At 33.9% G+C, this 16317-nt stretch overlaps 1 protein-coding gene across 1 annotated transcript; it reads right to left on the bottom strand.

Annotated features, from left to right (window-relative positions):
• Positions 1-470: 470 nt before the first annotated feature.
• LOC134842565 (protein-tyrosine sulfotransferase 1-like) lies at positions 471-12312 on the bottom strand (the record flags this gene model as incomplete). Its single annotated transcript, XM_063858959.1, is given in 4 exon segments — positions 471-693; positions 991-1065; positions 1766-2819; positions 11352-12312. Coding segments are annotated over 3 exon segments (715 nt in total), but the record flags the coding sequence as incomplete, so codon positions are not given.
• Between the last annotated feature and the right edge of the window lie 4005 nt (positions 12313-16317).

The raw sequence follows: 16317 nt of genomic DNA, 5'->3' as shown, positions 1-16317 counted from the left end.
TTTTAATGTTTTAATACAGAGATTAATTCACTTTTTAAACATATCTTATTTGTAACTAAGTAGAATTATCCGTAACAAAGAAACATTTTATCAGGATGTGTGTGTGTGTGTGCGCGTGTCGTTTATAAGCCAGCCGAAGAATAGACCAGCCGAAGTATCAACCAGTCGAAAATATAATAATTATTAATTAATTAATGTAACAATTATGTGACAGTTACGAAATTCTTGAAAATTCATTCATATGATATAAATTTTTGGCTGGCATATATACTCATTTTCGGTTGATTTATTCTTTGACTGGTTTATTTACACTCTGGCTCCCATGGTATCTAGTAATGAGTCCCCTTATAAGGAACTAATTCTATATTAACGAATTTCTTCCCCTTTAATTATTAAAAGAATAATTAAATAAATCTCATTATACTATATTGTCAATCCATCTCGATTTTGATTGTAGGATGGCAACTGACCAATGGTGACTCTCCTAGTGATGAGGGAGTGAGTGACAGCTCTGCCGTCTCTGATCATGAGGAGGAATTTGGCCTTGGGGAACATGCGTCTTATGGGGGTCATTGCCAGCAGGTTGAAGGGGTCTTTGTCGCATAGCATCTCCAGTCTGTTCTTGTTTGAGATGGTCGTGTTTTCTCTCACCAAAATCGAGAGAATGTACTGGCGGGTTACATCATCCAAAAGCTTAAATAAAAAAATTATAAACAATTGTAATTGTAACGGTTTTCACTTAAAATTTTTGAGCTATTGGTTTTTGTTTTTTAAAAACTTCCTATACTCTTCTTTCTATACTCTACTCTTCTCTCATAGAAAAAATAAAACATTTTGAAAAAGTTCTAAAAAAATGAAAATTTTACAGAAAAAATTGATTTTTTTTGCTTATGATAAATGATCGGACCACATTTCTGGCACCTTGTAAAGCAACGGAACACTCTTAGTAATTGAAAAATATTTTGGGTTTTGTTGGTTTGAGTAGCTAACCGCTTGTGGTATTCCCGCTGAGTCCAGACGTGCCTTCTCTATTTCACTGGCCTGCCTCTTCCGAGATGTGATGATCTAAGAACACATGAAAACTAACAAACACACTCGCTTCGCAATCCAGAGATTTCCAGATCGATACTTGTACACTGTCCACTTTTGTAAAAATATGTCTGAATTAAAAAAAAAAACAATCCAGGCACTTTTTTCGAAAGCCGGAACAAAAAAGATTCAAAATTATTAGCAGGTTTCATTTTTACAGTTTATGATAAGTTTATAATAGAATAGTAAATTTACATCTTTATCTTATCGCTATTCATACTATTCTATATGCTCAGAAATTTTTATCGAAGAAACTCAAAAGTGTAATTTGGCTATGAAAAATATTTTTATTATGCTCAGAATTAACATACAATCATGACTGGGCCATTTCATTCTATAAAAGTTCTGTTTTTGGTACTATTTTATGGAAGCTTTTTTTTCTTTATTGAATACTTACAAAAGACGACTGCTCGGAGCAATAAAAAAAAACATTTTGTGTTCATATAGCGCCAAAACGAAGCAATTTTTCTATCTAAAAAAGCTAGCAGGCCTTCTCTCTACTATTAATTGTAGCGTTCAAAGCTACGGCTTCTTTTTTTAGATCTAAAGAAAATTGCATAAATAATTTGTAGATAATCAAAGAACCCAGAAGTTCGATCTTAAAAAGTGCATTATTGCGTGCATTGGGGAACTTCAAACTACCCCCTCCCCTAAACCCTCCGTTGTTGACACCTACATTGGGAACGACTCTCGTCTCCTCCCCACATGCAATGCCAGGGTGGGCGTCGGCTATCACCCGCATGATTGTAGTGCCACTTCGCGGCACGCCCCCTATGAACACAATAGGGAAGTTGTGATCAATTTTTCTATTGGTTCCTGGAATCCGAACGCTCACTCGGCCGACACTCGGCTCCTCAATTTTGCTGTCGTCGAAGGCTTTTGGTTTTACGTCGTTTTCAAACGGGCTGTGCATTCTACGCTGATTTTTGGGTAGTCTTGGATTGTCTGAGTTTGCATTTAGATTCGATTTATGATGATTTTCCGCGCAGGGAACTTCAGAGCTCATGAATTCTTTCTTGACGATATAAAAACCGCAAAGAATAATGATGAGCCACATGTATTGGTTGCGACGACGGAAACTTACGATGACCATTTTGGAATATACAGAGTTTTTGTGGATTTATAGCACCAATGACGATAATGACGATAAAGAAATAGCTCAAAATGGCAATCAAATAAAACTTTATTTCTCAACAAACACAAAATTGTAACTAATTATTTCAAAATTTGTTTTTTACTCAAGAAAAAAAATCAAAAATAGAGGTTATAAGCGACATCGAGACCTGGAACTTTGCTTTAAAAACTGCAGGCCAACGCATACGTGTGGCAGAAACTTTGTTGCTTATAAGCAGACGTAAGCAAGTTTCAGTTCATTCTGCGCGCTGAATTGTTAAACAGGTAAACCACCGACGATTTTTTCAATCAAGTATAACACAAAGTAAAAGCTTGTTTCTGATGATAACACATTGATAAATCAAAATGAAAACTGCTGATTAAAAAGGTGAAAACGTGCGTTCTGTGATGATGTTCTTTCATGTGTTTCTCAGGCTAAGAACTTGCCACAATTTTGGCAGAGATGATAATTTGAAGGATAAAATTTATAATTAAAAAGTATTCCGAGAACGAAACGTAGCAAATCTGAACTTGAAACTTTGGATTCTCGAAATACAAGAATTGCAATCAGATAATGTTGCGGTGATTGCTCATAGCTGTGTAATCTGAACTTGAAACTGTAAACATAAAAATAAGCTGTGAAAAGACATCGTCACTTGAATACAAATAGAAACTGCTTTTCTAACCAAAAAAATTCAGTTACGTTTTGCCATAGTCAAATAAAGGGAGAAAAAAATTGATGTCAGAAGTTAACAGAACGGAGTTTAAAGGTAATTTTAACTTCAGGGGGAAATTATGCGCTATATATTACTTCACAGGAATTTGGTTAAGCGTGGTGTAAAACTGCGACCTAAATAGCGTGAAATTTTGACTACTTTAAAAGGGGCAACACCTCTGCTTTGGTTTTAACCCCGACAAGATTAAAGGAAAAATCGATTTTTCGACCACCGCTAGTAATGGTCCAAAGATCTTTTGTGCGGCTAGACTGGTTCAATTGGATTTGCTTAAAACTATTTGGTTAGATGGAATAAATTTAAACATTGATGCAACTATAACGCTAGCAGCAAAAATTACTCTACCCATTAAAACCCAATGCCCCGTGGATTTGTTCTGGCAGGAAAACTTATCAAAGAGATAAATAGTTTCAACAATGCCTATACCTTAATCAATTTTCCCAAAAGGAAAAATGGGGGGAGGGGGTGGTTTTGAGTGAAAATAGAAACCTACTTAAAGTCAGGCAGAATAGAAAATTTGTGATTAAAATTATGGAAATTTTTCCCTTAAAATTAATGGATCAACTAGTTTTTCACGCCTCCAATTTCATGCTTTCCAATTTTAATTTATTTCAGACGCGGTAATTTTTTGTTTGGAAAAGGAAGGCTGTTTTTTCACAGAATAAGCTTTGGGAAAACACCAAGTGGGCATCTAGTAGGTAATTCAATGTTGAAAATGAAGTTTCGGCGAAAAGGTGATACTCAATGTCATCCCGCAGGATTTTTAATTTCCGTTTGAAGGGAAGTATCGGCGATGGATTTGTCGGACTTAATTCTTCGGGGAGAAATTTTTTAATATTTGACTGTGAAAAAAAACAGTCTGTGTGGCAAATGATACAATAAAAAAGGGGCTGAATCTTTTTAAAGCCATCTTTTTTGGTTCTCAATGCCACGTAAATATCATGTGAGAAAAATCAATTTCGCCTCTGGCTTACTTTTGTGGGAGCAATTGTTGTCGGTGATTTGATCTCATGATTAATTCAACACACGTTTAAAGATTAACTGAAATACCTTTATCTTGTTTCAAACGTGAAGGTAAAAAATTTGGAGTAATAAATGATTAAAGTGATTTCATTATGCAAATAAAAAAACTGCATTTAGTGCAATTGTTGATATATCACCTCGCATATCAAATAAAGCTTTGGAGATAATATTCGCCGGTTAAGTTAAAAGCATCGGTTAAGTTTCACATACGTAAAAACAGTGTGGGGTACGTATGGGTACAGAAATGGGCTGAAAATGCGGAAATTAAATTAGTACTGGTAACAGTAGATCCTAAGGCTATTCATCATCTTATCATTAGTTAATTGAAATTAGAACCGGCATCAAATATCTCTGCTGGTAAAATTTGGTATTTTTAGACCATGTGGCCTTTAAAAAAGTATCAAAGGTACCTTTGAAAAAAAATGTTCGAATGTTTATTTGAAAAATATATATATAGGAATTTGACGTGCTGTCAAAGCCATTTAGGCAAAGGTGTGTAATGATCTAGCTTCAAATTCAAAGTATCGGTCAGCTAAAATTATTCATTTGATTTATATTTCAGAACAGAAGTTGATTGAAGTAATGAAATATTTATCTTCAAGATGTTCGGCCATCAAAGAATCATGCAAAGCAAAGAATTTACTAAATGCTTTTATAGATATGTTTAACCCGTTGCTTCACTGAAGCTCGACCCTTCTCATTATAGAAACATTTTCGAGTTGGTTCATATCAATAACTTCTGTTTAAATTCACCCCCTCCCCCCCCCCCTTCTGGTTGCCAAATTTTTTCAAAAGGTGCCTTTGGTATAATTTTAGATCTATTTTTGGCTGGCCGACATCAAAAATTTTCTAATGACGCCTGCGGCGCCAATACAACTAAATGAGAGCGGGAGCGCACGGGTGGAGCGCATAATTTTGATTGAATATTTTTTATAAGTGTTCAAAACGTCAATTTTGGCCTGTTTTTTTTCCAAAATAGGGTCTTTATAGTATTTTTGGAGAGTTCGGAAAATCAAATTGAGTCGACTTAAAAGAAAGGTCGACACATTACGAGGCCAAACTGTTCATTTTGTGGTTCCGCAAATAGCAAAAATCAGAACTGTCCCGGAATCCGCAAAATTGCTATTTTTCTTTGATCTTCTCTGCTGTTTTGGGTTCCACGGACAAAAAGCTAAAACACTGTATTACTCAAAAACAGGCAATTTTTGTGGAATCCGGAACAAGTTTGTGGAATCCATAAACAAATAATAATATATGTGTTTAAAAAACTTAAGCTGTCACGGAATCCGCAACTGTAAGTGGAATCCGTAAACTGTAAGCTGAGTCAGCAAACTATAAGCGGATTCCGCAAAATGTAAGCGGAATCCGCAAATTGTAAGCGGAATCCTCATAAATTTGCGGAATCCACTTACAATTGCAAATTCCGCTTACATTTGCGGAATCCGGAACAACTACATATATTCGCTCGTTGCGGAATCCGCAACAAAATCATTGTACCGACAAAATTTACGTTACAGGTTTTTGTACGCGGAAATTTTGTAAGTGGAATCCACTAAAATTTTGAAACATGTTCTAAGACTTGTCTCTGGAATCTAGGAACATACAGACACAAAATTGTGCGCCTATCCAGTGCACAGCTTGGCCTCGTATGGCTAAATTTTCAACTTTTTTTTCGACACACCACCTCTCCATGAAAATTTTCTGCGCTCGCCACTCCACATACCTGAAAAAAAAAACAAGACTGCTCGTAAATTAGAGCAAAGCCCTGATTGTTCCGACTGCCCTTTAGCTGGTCTCAGTAAGGTGGTCTCAGTTAACGGGTCTCAGATGAGACCAAATATTTTCGTGGCGATACCCATATGATGCCAGTTTTGAAACAAATGATTTGATATTTGAAAAACGCCCCAGACATCTATATTCCTCACTTTCTTTAAATGTTGGAAGAAAAATATTGGAAATTATTTTTTCTAAAAAAAGCTAAGTGTTATTTTGGTGAAGATTCGCGATGGTTTTTTACGATTTTAAATTCGAGTCGCGCAACTGGAATTTTGTTCAGACTTTCGAAAAAGCGAGGCTCAAATATGCTTGGGTGTTTTTTATTCAACTCAATTTTACAAAAGTTGACTGCGTAGAACTTGCCGCTTGTCTTAATGTCATTGAAGTGTTCAATTAAATATAACAAAAATATTCGAGACCAGATATGGGGCTGTCGGAACATTCAGAGCTTTGCCCCGGTATACGGGCAGTCTTGCTATGTTATTTTAGTTTCAAAACTGTCAAAAGAAAAGAGAAATAGAAAATCATCGCTTCACATTTAAAAATGCTATGATAATCTGAAACAATTGGAAATTGGTGAATAGAAATTGTTCGAGAAATTAGATCTTCAAAAAACACAAGGCACCAAAATCTACAATTTTCATGACCACTAAATTACAAAAATTATGTTCTCGTTGGGAACGAAAAAACTTCAATGGCCTTGTTCTGTTTGAAATTGCTATTTTATTTCAAGTAACGAAAAGAGTTTTCAAGTTTGTTCGTTAGAAGAACAAAATATTTATAATTAATAATAGCGCAAAAAAATTAAAAAGTGTTTTGTTGCAGGATTGAAACTTGTCCGGAGGATCAAACCACGGCTAGACAAAACAGCTCTAACCTCAAACTTTTCAATCGATAATCGAAGTTGAAATGCAAGAGAAAACAACTCTTGAAAAATTTGTCAAAAATTCAAAGCTTGCAGGGAGAAATCAGAAATAATATAATTTACTGAGGCTACTTGTCATCATTAAATATTTTTCTTAATCAATAAGCTAGCAAAAAATAAAGCGCTTTTGGCTGAAACTCATTCTTCCCCCCAAAAAAACTTTTTTCGATATAAGATAAAACACAGAAGAACCAAAAGTAGTGTTTGCACAATGAGTATTCCCAAGGAAAAAAAATACAGCAGAAAAAAACTAATCTAAAATTTAAAAATTGTTCATATTAAGTCGGAAGAAGAAAACACGGCTACCGAACTGCTGTTGAATCAATTTTGTGGCTTTAGCTCAATACTTAAACACCAAACTGGTACATATTAACTCATTGAATTATGTAGAAAAAATAATTATCACAAGAATCTCTTAATTAGACGTTCTGGAGCAAAATAAAAATTTTAAAAACAGTTTCTGAAGTTTTACCATTTTAACGCAGCACAAGATTTCGTAATTAATTGGTTTAACGTGGTGAAGGGTTAAAATATGTCGAAAGCAGCAAACCACAGCAAGCACAAGAAGCTTTTGCTCAGATGTTTTGACCTAAATTTATTAATTACAGATAAAAATCCAAAATTGTCAATTTCTAGAGAAAATTTTTTTCGGCGCCTAATTAAAACACATCAAAGAGCAGAAATCATAGTAATCGATTTACTGTTTTACAATTTTTCAGAATCAGAACTTTTAAATTTTTTTCTTTTTTTTTCTACTCAGCAGGAATATATAGAAATCATAATTATGAGATCAGTTACCAAAAATACAATTCGCTTGACTCCGAATTGGGCGTTGTAATTTTTACTTGAAGATTGAAAAGTTCAGACAAATGTTGCTCATAAAAGTTGAGCGATTTTTTAGAATTCTTGGTATACGACTGTACATTTTTTAAACCAATGATTTAGTTTCTATCGAGTGAATTGGGCTATGAAGGGGAATGAATTGGGCTATGAATTTACCCTCATATAAAGTACAGTGCTGATTTAAATTAACCGGACAAAACGAGCTGAACTTGAATTTTAAAACGTGTTTTTCTCAAATTGGGTTGAGTTTGGGTGGAAACTTATGAAAACAAAACTTGCCTAAATTTTAGCAGAATTCATATGGTGTAATTTGTTTTGCGAAATTCAGGCCGAAAGTTTTACCCCAAAAATGGGTCATTTTGTCTTTTCTCAGTTATTCAAAAATTACGCCAAAAATATCCAGTCGATCACAAACATATTTATATCAAAGTAAGCCCCTTACGTAGTCCAACAAACTTTAAGCAGAGTATATTCTGCAAAAAAATGCAAAACTTTCAAAAATTGTTTTTAAATAAAAAGTTGGTATTTTATATAGTAAAAACGACCTTTTTTGTCCATCAAACAAAAATAAAGTAACTTATACAATGTTCTGGAGACTATACCCCTCTTAAAGTTTGTTGGACTACGTAAAGTGCTCTCTTTGATATAATCATGTCTCTGATTTACTGGGTATTTTCGACGTAATTTTTGATTAACTGAGAAAAACCAAAATGACCCATTTTTGGGGTAACATTTTTTGCCTGAATTTCGCAAACTAAATTACACTATATTATTTCATAAGTTTTCACCTAAACTCAACCCATTTTGAGAAAAAGGCGTTTTAAATTTCAAGTTGAACGCGTTTTGTCCGGTTAATTTAAATCAGCGCTGTATACTCCTTAGATAATTAGTAGTAAATTGTTCTGAACCTCTTTTCTAATCAAAAACTGTTGTGGTTAAATAATTTGGACGTACATTAGGAGCCCATTATTATAAACAAGCGGTTATTCCTTTCTGTTAATTATTCTGTACTAGCAGAGAAAAAGTTCTGATAAAAGTTTACCTCAAAAATGAATCAAATTAAAAAACAACAAAAAATCCAAACTTCATTCTTTCCATCAAAAATGAATCAAGTTTTTAATTTACTTGTTTGAACGTGAGAAAACAAGTTTAGATGATTGGTCCCGTCTATTCCCTAAAAACAAAAGCAAGCGCATGATTCAAACCTACACTTTAGGGCTGGTAACCAAACTCTTACCCGCTAAACTAACTATGCCAGCTGTGTTACCGAGATAGGAGAAAGTAAGATCCTAGTGTGGAAATAACCCAAATACTGTACTTCTGTTTTTATTAGGGATCAGAGGATTTTTGAGGGACCAAACAAGTACTAGACCTGAATCAAATAAAAAAACAGCAAAAACGCCCAACTTTAAGCTGTCCTCATTTTCAGCAAATCAATCCTTTTTACTAAAATGGTTGCGCACAAAAACCCGGGTTGACCTCCATAGACCGAAAATGCTAATCATACAATTTCATACACTTAGTCTATGGAAAAATGCTAGTCATACAAATTTCATACATTTTTGCAAAATGAGTTTAATCGAATTTCAAAGGTATTTTATAGCTGTTTTGGTATCGAAATTGGTATCTCTTCATTGAAAAAAGGAAAAAAATGGTACGAAAAAAAATGCTAACCATACAATTTCCATATATGGAAATTGTATGATTAGAATTTTTTTAAAAAAATTTTTTTTGTGAAAAAAAGGCTTTGAACAATCAAATTAACTGCTGGCAAAAAATTTAAAAGTTCGTTACTTTCGTTATTTTATTTGTCTGAGACAGAAGTAACACATATCAGGCTGTTTCCAATGCATTTTTAATGCGAGACGGCCAAACCGTTGGTTACTACGTTTGAGTAATCAAGGTTTATGTCATTTGTGTTCGGTTACGAACACAACCAAAAAGTTTTGAGAAATTAAAATGTAAAATATCAATATTTTTGGTTTATGGAAAAATGCTAGTCATACAATTTCCATATATGAAAAAAATACTAATCAAAGACCTTTCATGCAATTTTCTGTACGTATGGATTTGTATGGAAGGTGTATGACTAGCATTTTTCCATATATGGAAATTGTATGACTAGTATTTTTGGTCATCCCGGGAATATAACTGAAGAATCGAGCCATTTCTAGCTGGCTAGTTTTTGATTTAGAAACTCCGACCGAAACTTTTTTTTTAATTTTGGGCTGTTCAATCTCGTTTTGTTTTATAAAATTGAACCACATTTCAAATCAAATGTCTCCAAAAATATCACGTGTTTTCAGAGCACCAGCTCAAGTTTAGAAAGAACACAAGTTAGTCTCACACGACACACTTTTCTTTTATCAAACCACTATCTAATAGAACATTTTAAAAGGCAGGGTTGGGGATCTTGTTTTAATTTGTTTAAAACCAATGAGTCAAAACACAGTTGAAAAAGAGAATAAAATCTTTCTCAACTGTGAAAATAAAACACAATGTGAAAATAAAACAGAAATTAAACACAATGAGAAATATACGGAAGTTTTTCCAGTTTCTGAGTTGAGACAAAAGTGAAGGCGTTAATTTAAGCATCAAGAAATAGTTTCAAAAAAATTAACCAGACTACTTGTAACAAGGTTACGCTCTGAATGTTGTGACTGTCCTTTGGCTTCAGCTTCTACTTTTGGCTGTTCAATTAAAGTCAATTAAATAAATTTTCAAAAAAGGAGAAAAACTTTTCAAGGAAGAGCATTTAGCATGCTTTGTTTCAAGTTGGAACGATTTTTAAGCCGGAAGTAACCACCCACTGGCTTTTAGCACGAAGTATATTGCGAGTTAATTACGAATATTGGTCAATCTAGGTATTTTCAAACCCTCATTTCTTTCAAAAAGAAGCACTGACAAAATATCCTTTAAATTTGAGCTTAAGAAATCAATAGCTTTCAGATGTAAGAATTTTTTTTTTTCGAAAATGACTAGTTAATTAATCAAAATTCGTCTGGAGAAAAACAACCCCTTTGGCGCCAACATATTCTAATTTTGAAGAAAGAGCGCCCCAAAAAATGCTATTTTTTAATCAAAATTTTCCAAAAAGTTCCTAAAAACGCTTTTTTTTGGCCTGTTTTTCTTCAAAATATTGTTGCCTTCAGTGCAAAAAATTTGGCCAAAAACAGGGAAAAAAAGGAGATACAATTTTCAAAAAAAATTTTAAAATCCCCCCACGAGAAAATTCCAGATCCGCCCCTACCTTTAGTCCAAGTATTTTTTCTATTTCTGGCCGTTTTCATTGTTTGTCTAATGATGTTTAAGTCAGAATAAATCGAACCTGCTTTTTTAAACACAAGAGCTGATTTTTATTGCAGCTCGAATACAGAGGATTGCAGGATTCCAGTCCGATGCACTTGCGGGTGGGGGTATTTGGGTGTCCCCTTTGCCTTTTGGTTCTTTTTAGCAGCTCCATTTTTAGCAGTTTTAATATAAAATTTTGCTGAAACCTCTCCTATCGAAGGGGAGTGCGCGCCGAAAAAAAAAAACGATTTTCAAATTATACTGTTCCTAGAGGTCTCAAAACATGCGTCGTGGAAATTTCTGCATGAATAACAATTTTTTAGAAGAAGAGGAGAGCTCACAAAATCCAAATATTTGGCCCAAAACAGATACTTAGAACTTGCAATTTTCTTTGAAAAACCTCTAAAGCCCCAGACCCAACTCTTATTCAATGACAACGTTTCGATGTGATTATTCGTATCCAAATTCATTCCCACGATGTGCTCGGAACAATAATATTTAGGAAATTTTCAGAAAGTCAGCTTTTTTTGCTTATTCCAACCTAGGCTATTACCTACCGTTTGGTCTGTATCAGCCAGTTTTGGTAACTTTGAAGGTTAACCGGAAGAAAATATAACTGAATAAATATTTTAAAATAGAACATAAAACTAAAAAAAAACTAATAGCAATTATCAATGTCCAAAAGAAACAGAACAAATAATTTATTAAAAATTTATTAATAATCTTTTGAAGCAAATGTCAGTTCGGAATAGAACTAAGCAACATATTTTTGGAGCTGTCAGGAATCCTTTCAGCAAATAAAGAACTAAGGAGCTTGTAATTGAAGCGCCTTAGAAGTGATTCCTGATACCATTCTTGTTTCGACTCACAATTTCAGGGTACAATGACCATAAGTCTAATTCTGGACAGGAAATACGTAAGCAATAATAGGGGAACAATACCATCGCAAAGGAAGTGTTTTTTATGGTCGCTTGGCTAAAATTACTCGCTTGGGTTGACTTCTGTTCGAATCAAAGCAATCATCCAGCCGTGTACCAACAAAACAATCAGTGAGGGTGGGGGGAGGGGGTAGTTTGGGTTGAAAGTAACGTATGTCTGCGGACACCCTGTCGCCAATTAATGATAACCTAGAGGTATAAATTACTCTATGGAGACTATAAATTACGACCTGATGATAAGGCAGAACATATCAAACCTGCGGTTCAGAGCCAAAAAATGACTGAAATTCAAACATACTAAATAAAAAAAATTTAATAGAACATGACATAAGACCGACTGTTTTGCGATCTTAAAAATTGGTGTCAATTTGACATACGAGGCTCTTTTTGGTCAAATTAGCATAATTTATGAGCAAATGTATTCCATTCAACAGCCCAAAATGACATTTAATAGGTCTCATTTGAATACATTTAATTTATGTATGCATTATACGACCCAAAATTTGTGAAGGTTCCAAATAAGGGACAGCTCGAATAATTTAAAGTGAAACTAAGTTAAACAAGTTACTGATAAGAAAGACCTGCAACTTTTCAGACGACTGAAAGTCAGAACAATTTCGCAACTATGAAACACTCGTAGCTGTCAATCTTTGATATTTGGTGTTATTTCGTAATAATTTCGGAGAATTCTTTTATTTTAACCCAATTTAATAAAGAACTAAAACAAAAAAGAAACAACTAAACTTCGATTCTTTTCAAGATTTTTGCCAGTACCATGAGAACTTGGGCAACTTTGGCTTCATAAGAGAGGTTTAGGTTTTTCTTCCAAACATTTGAAGAAACTTACAATAAAACCAATTTGCTATAGGTTTCTGCAATTCTTAAGCTAAGCAATACTACTCATTTCAGTTTTCTGATCACTTTCAGCAAATAAAATTTGATTCGCATAAAAAAAAACAATAATTTGTTTGGAATATTCCTATTTTTTGAAATTTTTCCTACTACATATTCGTCCCACAAAATCATATTGCAACATTTTGATAAAAATAGCCTGATTCAATTCATTTTGAATGGTTTCTAGGCCAAATCATTTAGAAAACTGAAACGAGACGCTTTAATAGAAAACTAGAAATTTTGCGCACAAGGACAGCATATATTAAAATTTGTCAAAATTATTAGTTCTTAAGCTGTCATAGAATAAGTCCTTGAATCAAAATCATTACACCTTGCATGAATGTGTTGGTGTCACTTGCTTCAATTTTTTAGAACCAATGCATTTTCAATATAAGCAGGGGCGGATTTAAGGGGGGACGCCCTCCCTTTCCCCCACTCAGGGATTTGACCCCCTGCCGACCCAAAGGGCCCCCTTTGGGACTATTTAGGCAATCCATTTGTTTTGGCCAAACAACCCTTAAATGTTTCTAGAGGCGCCTTCGGCGCCAATCTATACTAATTTTGAGGGAGAGCGCGCGCCAAAAAAAACGACACTTTTGACCTGTTTTTTATAACAATTTGCCTGCGGCGCAGAACTTTTGATCAAAGTATGGTCTCTATAGTGTCCATCACACTTCGACAAAATCCTAGATCCGCTCTGCAAACTGCATACATTAGGGATTCACCATCTAAACAAAAATGCAGAATCCCACCCAGAGAATTACCGAAAAAAACGTTAATTTTTTATTGGTCAGAATACCTCTACTTGGAAATATTCCGAAGTATATCTTACATACAAAAAGAAGGAAAAAACTGGATTAAAACAAAGTGCTCGTTAGGAAACTTATTTACTTTCTGAGCAAAGATTGAAACTGGTCTAAGACTTTCGGAATTTTTTCGTTTGAACAAAAAATAAAAAGGTTTCAAAAAATATAAAATCGGAAATTTTAACAGGCCTTTTTTTTTTGTTTCATTAATTGAAAAATTGGTTCTCGAACAGTTTTTATGATAAGAAATACGATGCTAAGCTTTTTTCGATAAACTCTATTAAAATGAAGTTTATGATAATGCATTTTTAATTTGTAAAACTCAATTCAGGATTCTATATATATCATCATTGCAGCCGTTTCTAATTAACTAATTTTCACAACAAAAAATTATGCCTCTGGACAAAATTTTTTGCCTCTATGACTCTGTTGCAAAAACTAAAACAAGAAACAGACCAACTGAATTTTTTAAATGATAATCTTTTGTTATTTAATTATCACTACTATATCAAAGAACTATCAAAACGAGTTGTAACACCCCATCCAAAAATGCTAAAGAATAGGATGTTTTGTTAAATCAGTGTTAGTGGGAGTAGAAACTCTCAATTTCGCAAAAGGGGCGTTAAATGTCTTCTAGATTTTTTATAGCTAATAATCATTCATAAGGATTGAATTCATCAGAAAATAAAAACTAATAAATATCACACATTCAGGTGCATTTAGTAAAACGAATTGACGTTTTTTAAATTGGTTTCCGTTAAAGGGAGGAGCTTGCATCGGAAGTGTCGCAAAGCAAAATACTCAAAATGTCTAAGCAAGACTGCTCGTATCACGGCAAAGCCCCGAATATCTGACTGCCCTTTATTCGGTTTAGTATAGTTTTTGTTAAATTAAAAATTGGCAAAATTGTGAAGTTTAAGCTGACAATATCAAAATTAAGTGTTTCGATTTGAGTCGTGCATGAAATTTTGTAGTGCGGGATCAGAAAACAAGCAGTTTTAGTCATTCTCAGTGCAAGTTACTGCAGTGGTGAGCACACTCAGCTGACCCTATGCACATCAAGAGATCGATTCAACGAGGGACTAGAGTTTTGTAAAAGTGGTCTGAACAAAAAACCACCCCGAGCATACATATGCCTCCATTTCTTTGAAAGTCGGAACAATATCTATCGATTAGAGCTTATGGAGAGTAGCGACGCTTGCTTGTAAAAATCCACTGCGCTATTAAAACAAAGTTTAAAGCGCGCAAAAACTTATAAAATAATCGAGAAAATCGACACATTGTTGCACAGTAAGTAACATCATGTTGGGATTTTGAAAAGTAAAGTCACTGAACAAATGAGAACACTTGAACTGCATTGCTGCTGGTTGTTCTGATATTGTTGCACCGTAAGTAATGTCAAGTTGGAATTTTGAAAAGAAACGAAATTGAACAAAAAATTTGAAATTTTTTGATTTCAATTAATAAATTTAACAAACATTTTCCTTGCGTTTTTACTCTTTTTTGTGAACACTTGAATTACATTGCTGTTGTATCTTATGATATATTGAATAAGTTTGAAACTTTTATTGCTTTTAAATCTGGTCGCTAAGAAAAGAGGCATAAAGTGCTAAAATAGTAGCAGAGAAAACTGCAAAGAGCATGAAAAAATTAATTATTTCTTGTCAACGGCTGAAAACTAAATGCTAAAAATGTATGCCCTATGAAAGCTGGCTCCAAAAAGATCTGGCTCCAAAATTTAAAATCTAAATGAAAAAGATATCGGTTAAAACTGCTATATCCCAGATCGGCATAAAAAAGTTTTCGGCATTAAAAAAATGAATTTCCAAGACACAAATAAAACCCGCAAACCTGTTCATTAACTGGTTTCAAAAACTTTTTGATTAATGTTAGCGACAAAAAATGAGGTTAAGCTTTTAAAATTAGATTCTAAGTTCCGGCGAATTTCCGCCACCCTCCTAGACGAGCGCGCGATATTTTAAAATTATGCTATTGACCCGTAAAAAAACAACTTGGAAAGGTAATCGCTATGGGTTTCCGCGGGAGTAATCCCAATATTTCGGGAGAAAAACGGGGAATTAAAAAGAGAACGGATTTTGAAAATTGTTTATTTTTATTTAACTACAGCCATAGCCAAGCATATATGTTTGAATCCCGATCGAGCTTGATGACCAGGTTTGAATCCCCATGACCAGGCTTGAATCCCAATCGGAGACAAAAAAAATTCACTTTTTGTTTTCTCAACTTGCTTATTTTTGTAGAAGTAAAAAGCGTTGAGTTTTTGCACTTTTCCCATTCAGAAAGGTCACTAGTTGAGTGTATTTGTTGCGCACTCCCCAGCTGAGTGGGTGGATTAAACCGGGAAAGAGCAAAAATTTCTTATTGTTCCGACTTTCGATACGAAAGTAACGGAAAATTTGTGCTCGGGGTATGTTTTTTTTCAGACAAATTTCGACTTTTTAACTAGCCATTTTTGACAAATTTTTTATATCTTTCAAAAAGTATTGTTGCCTCGAGCTTAAATTTGATAAGATATTACACCTTCCTCATATGTGCAGTTTTGTAAAAAGTAAACAAGTTATATTTATCAAACAATTATTTTTGAATGTTTTTTTTTTTCAGTCTTTTTTTTGAGTTTTTTTTCAGTCTCCACTTTGATTTTTTCTGAAATTCAATTTCTTATAAAAGAATCAAAATTGACTGTTGCAGTTCTAAACTGCCACAAAAAAGGTCAGCGTGAGAAAACTATCAGTTTTTTTTATTGTTCCGACTTTCGATACGAAAGTAACGGAATATTTGTGCTCGGGGTGGGTTTTTTTTTCTTCAGACAAATTTCGACTTTTTAACTAGCCATTTTTGACGGAACTTTTTTATATCATTCTTAA

The sequence above is a fragment of the Symsagittifera roscoffensis genome, chromosome 3 (genome assembly GCF_963678635.1).
Source record: "Symsagittifera roscoffensis chromosome 3, txSymRosc1.1, whole genome shotgun sequence".
NCBI lineage: Eukaryota > Metazoa > Xenacoelomorpha > Acoela > Convolutidae > Symsagittifera > Symsagittifera roscoffensis.
The sequence above is the reverse complement of the archived record's forward strand: the minus strand, read 5'-3'. Positions and strand labels throughout refer to the sequence as shown.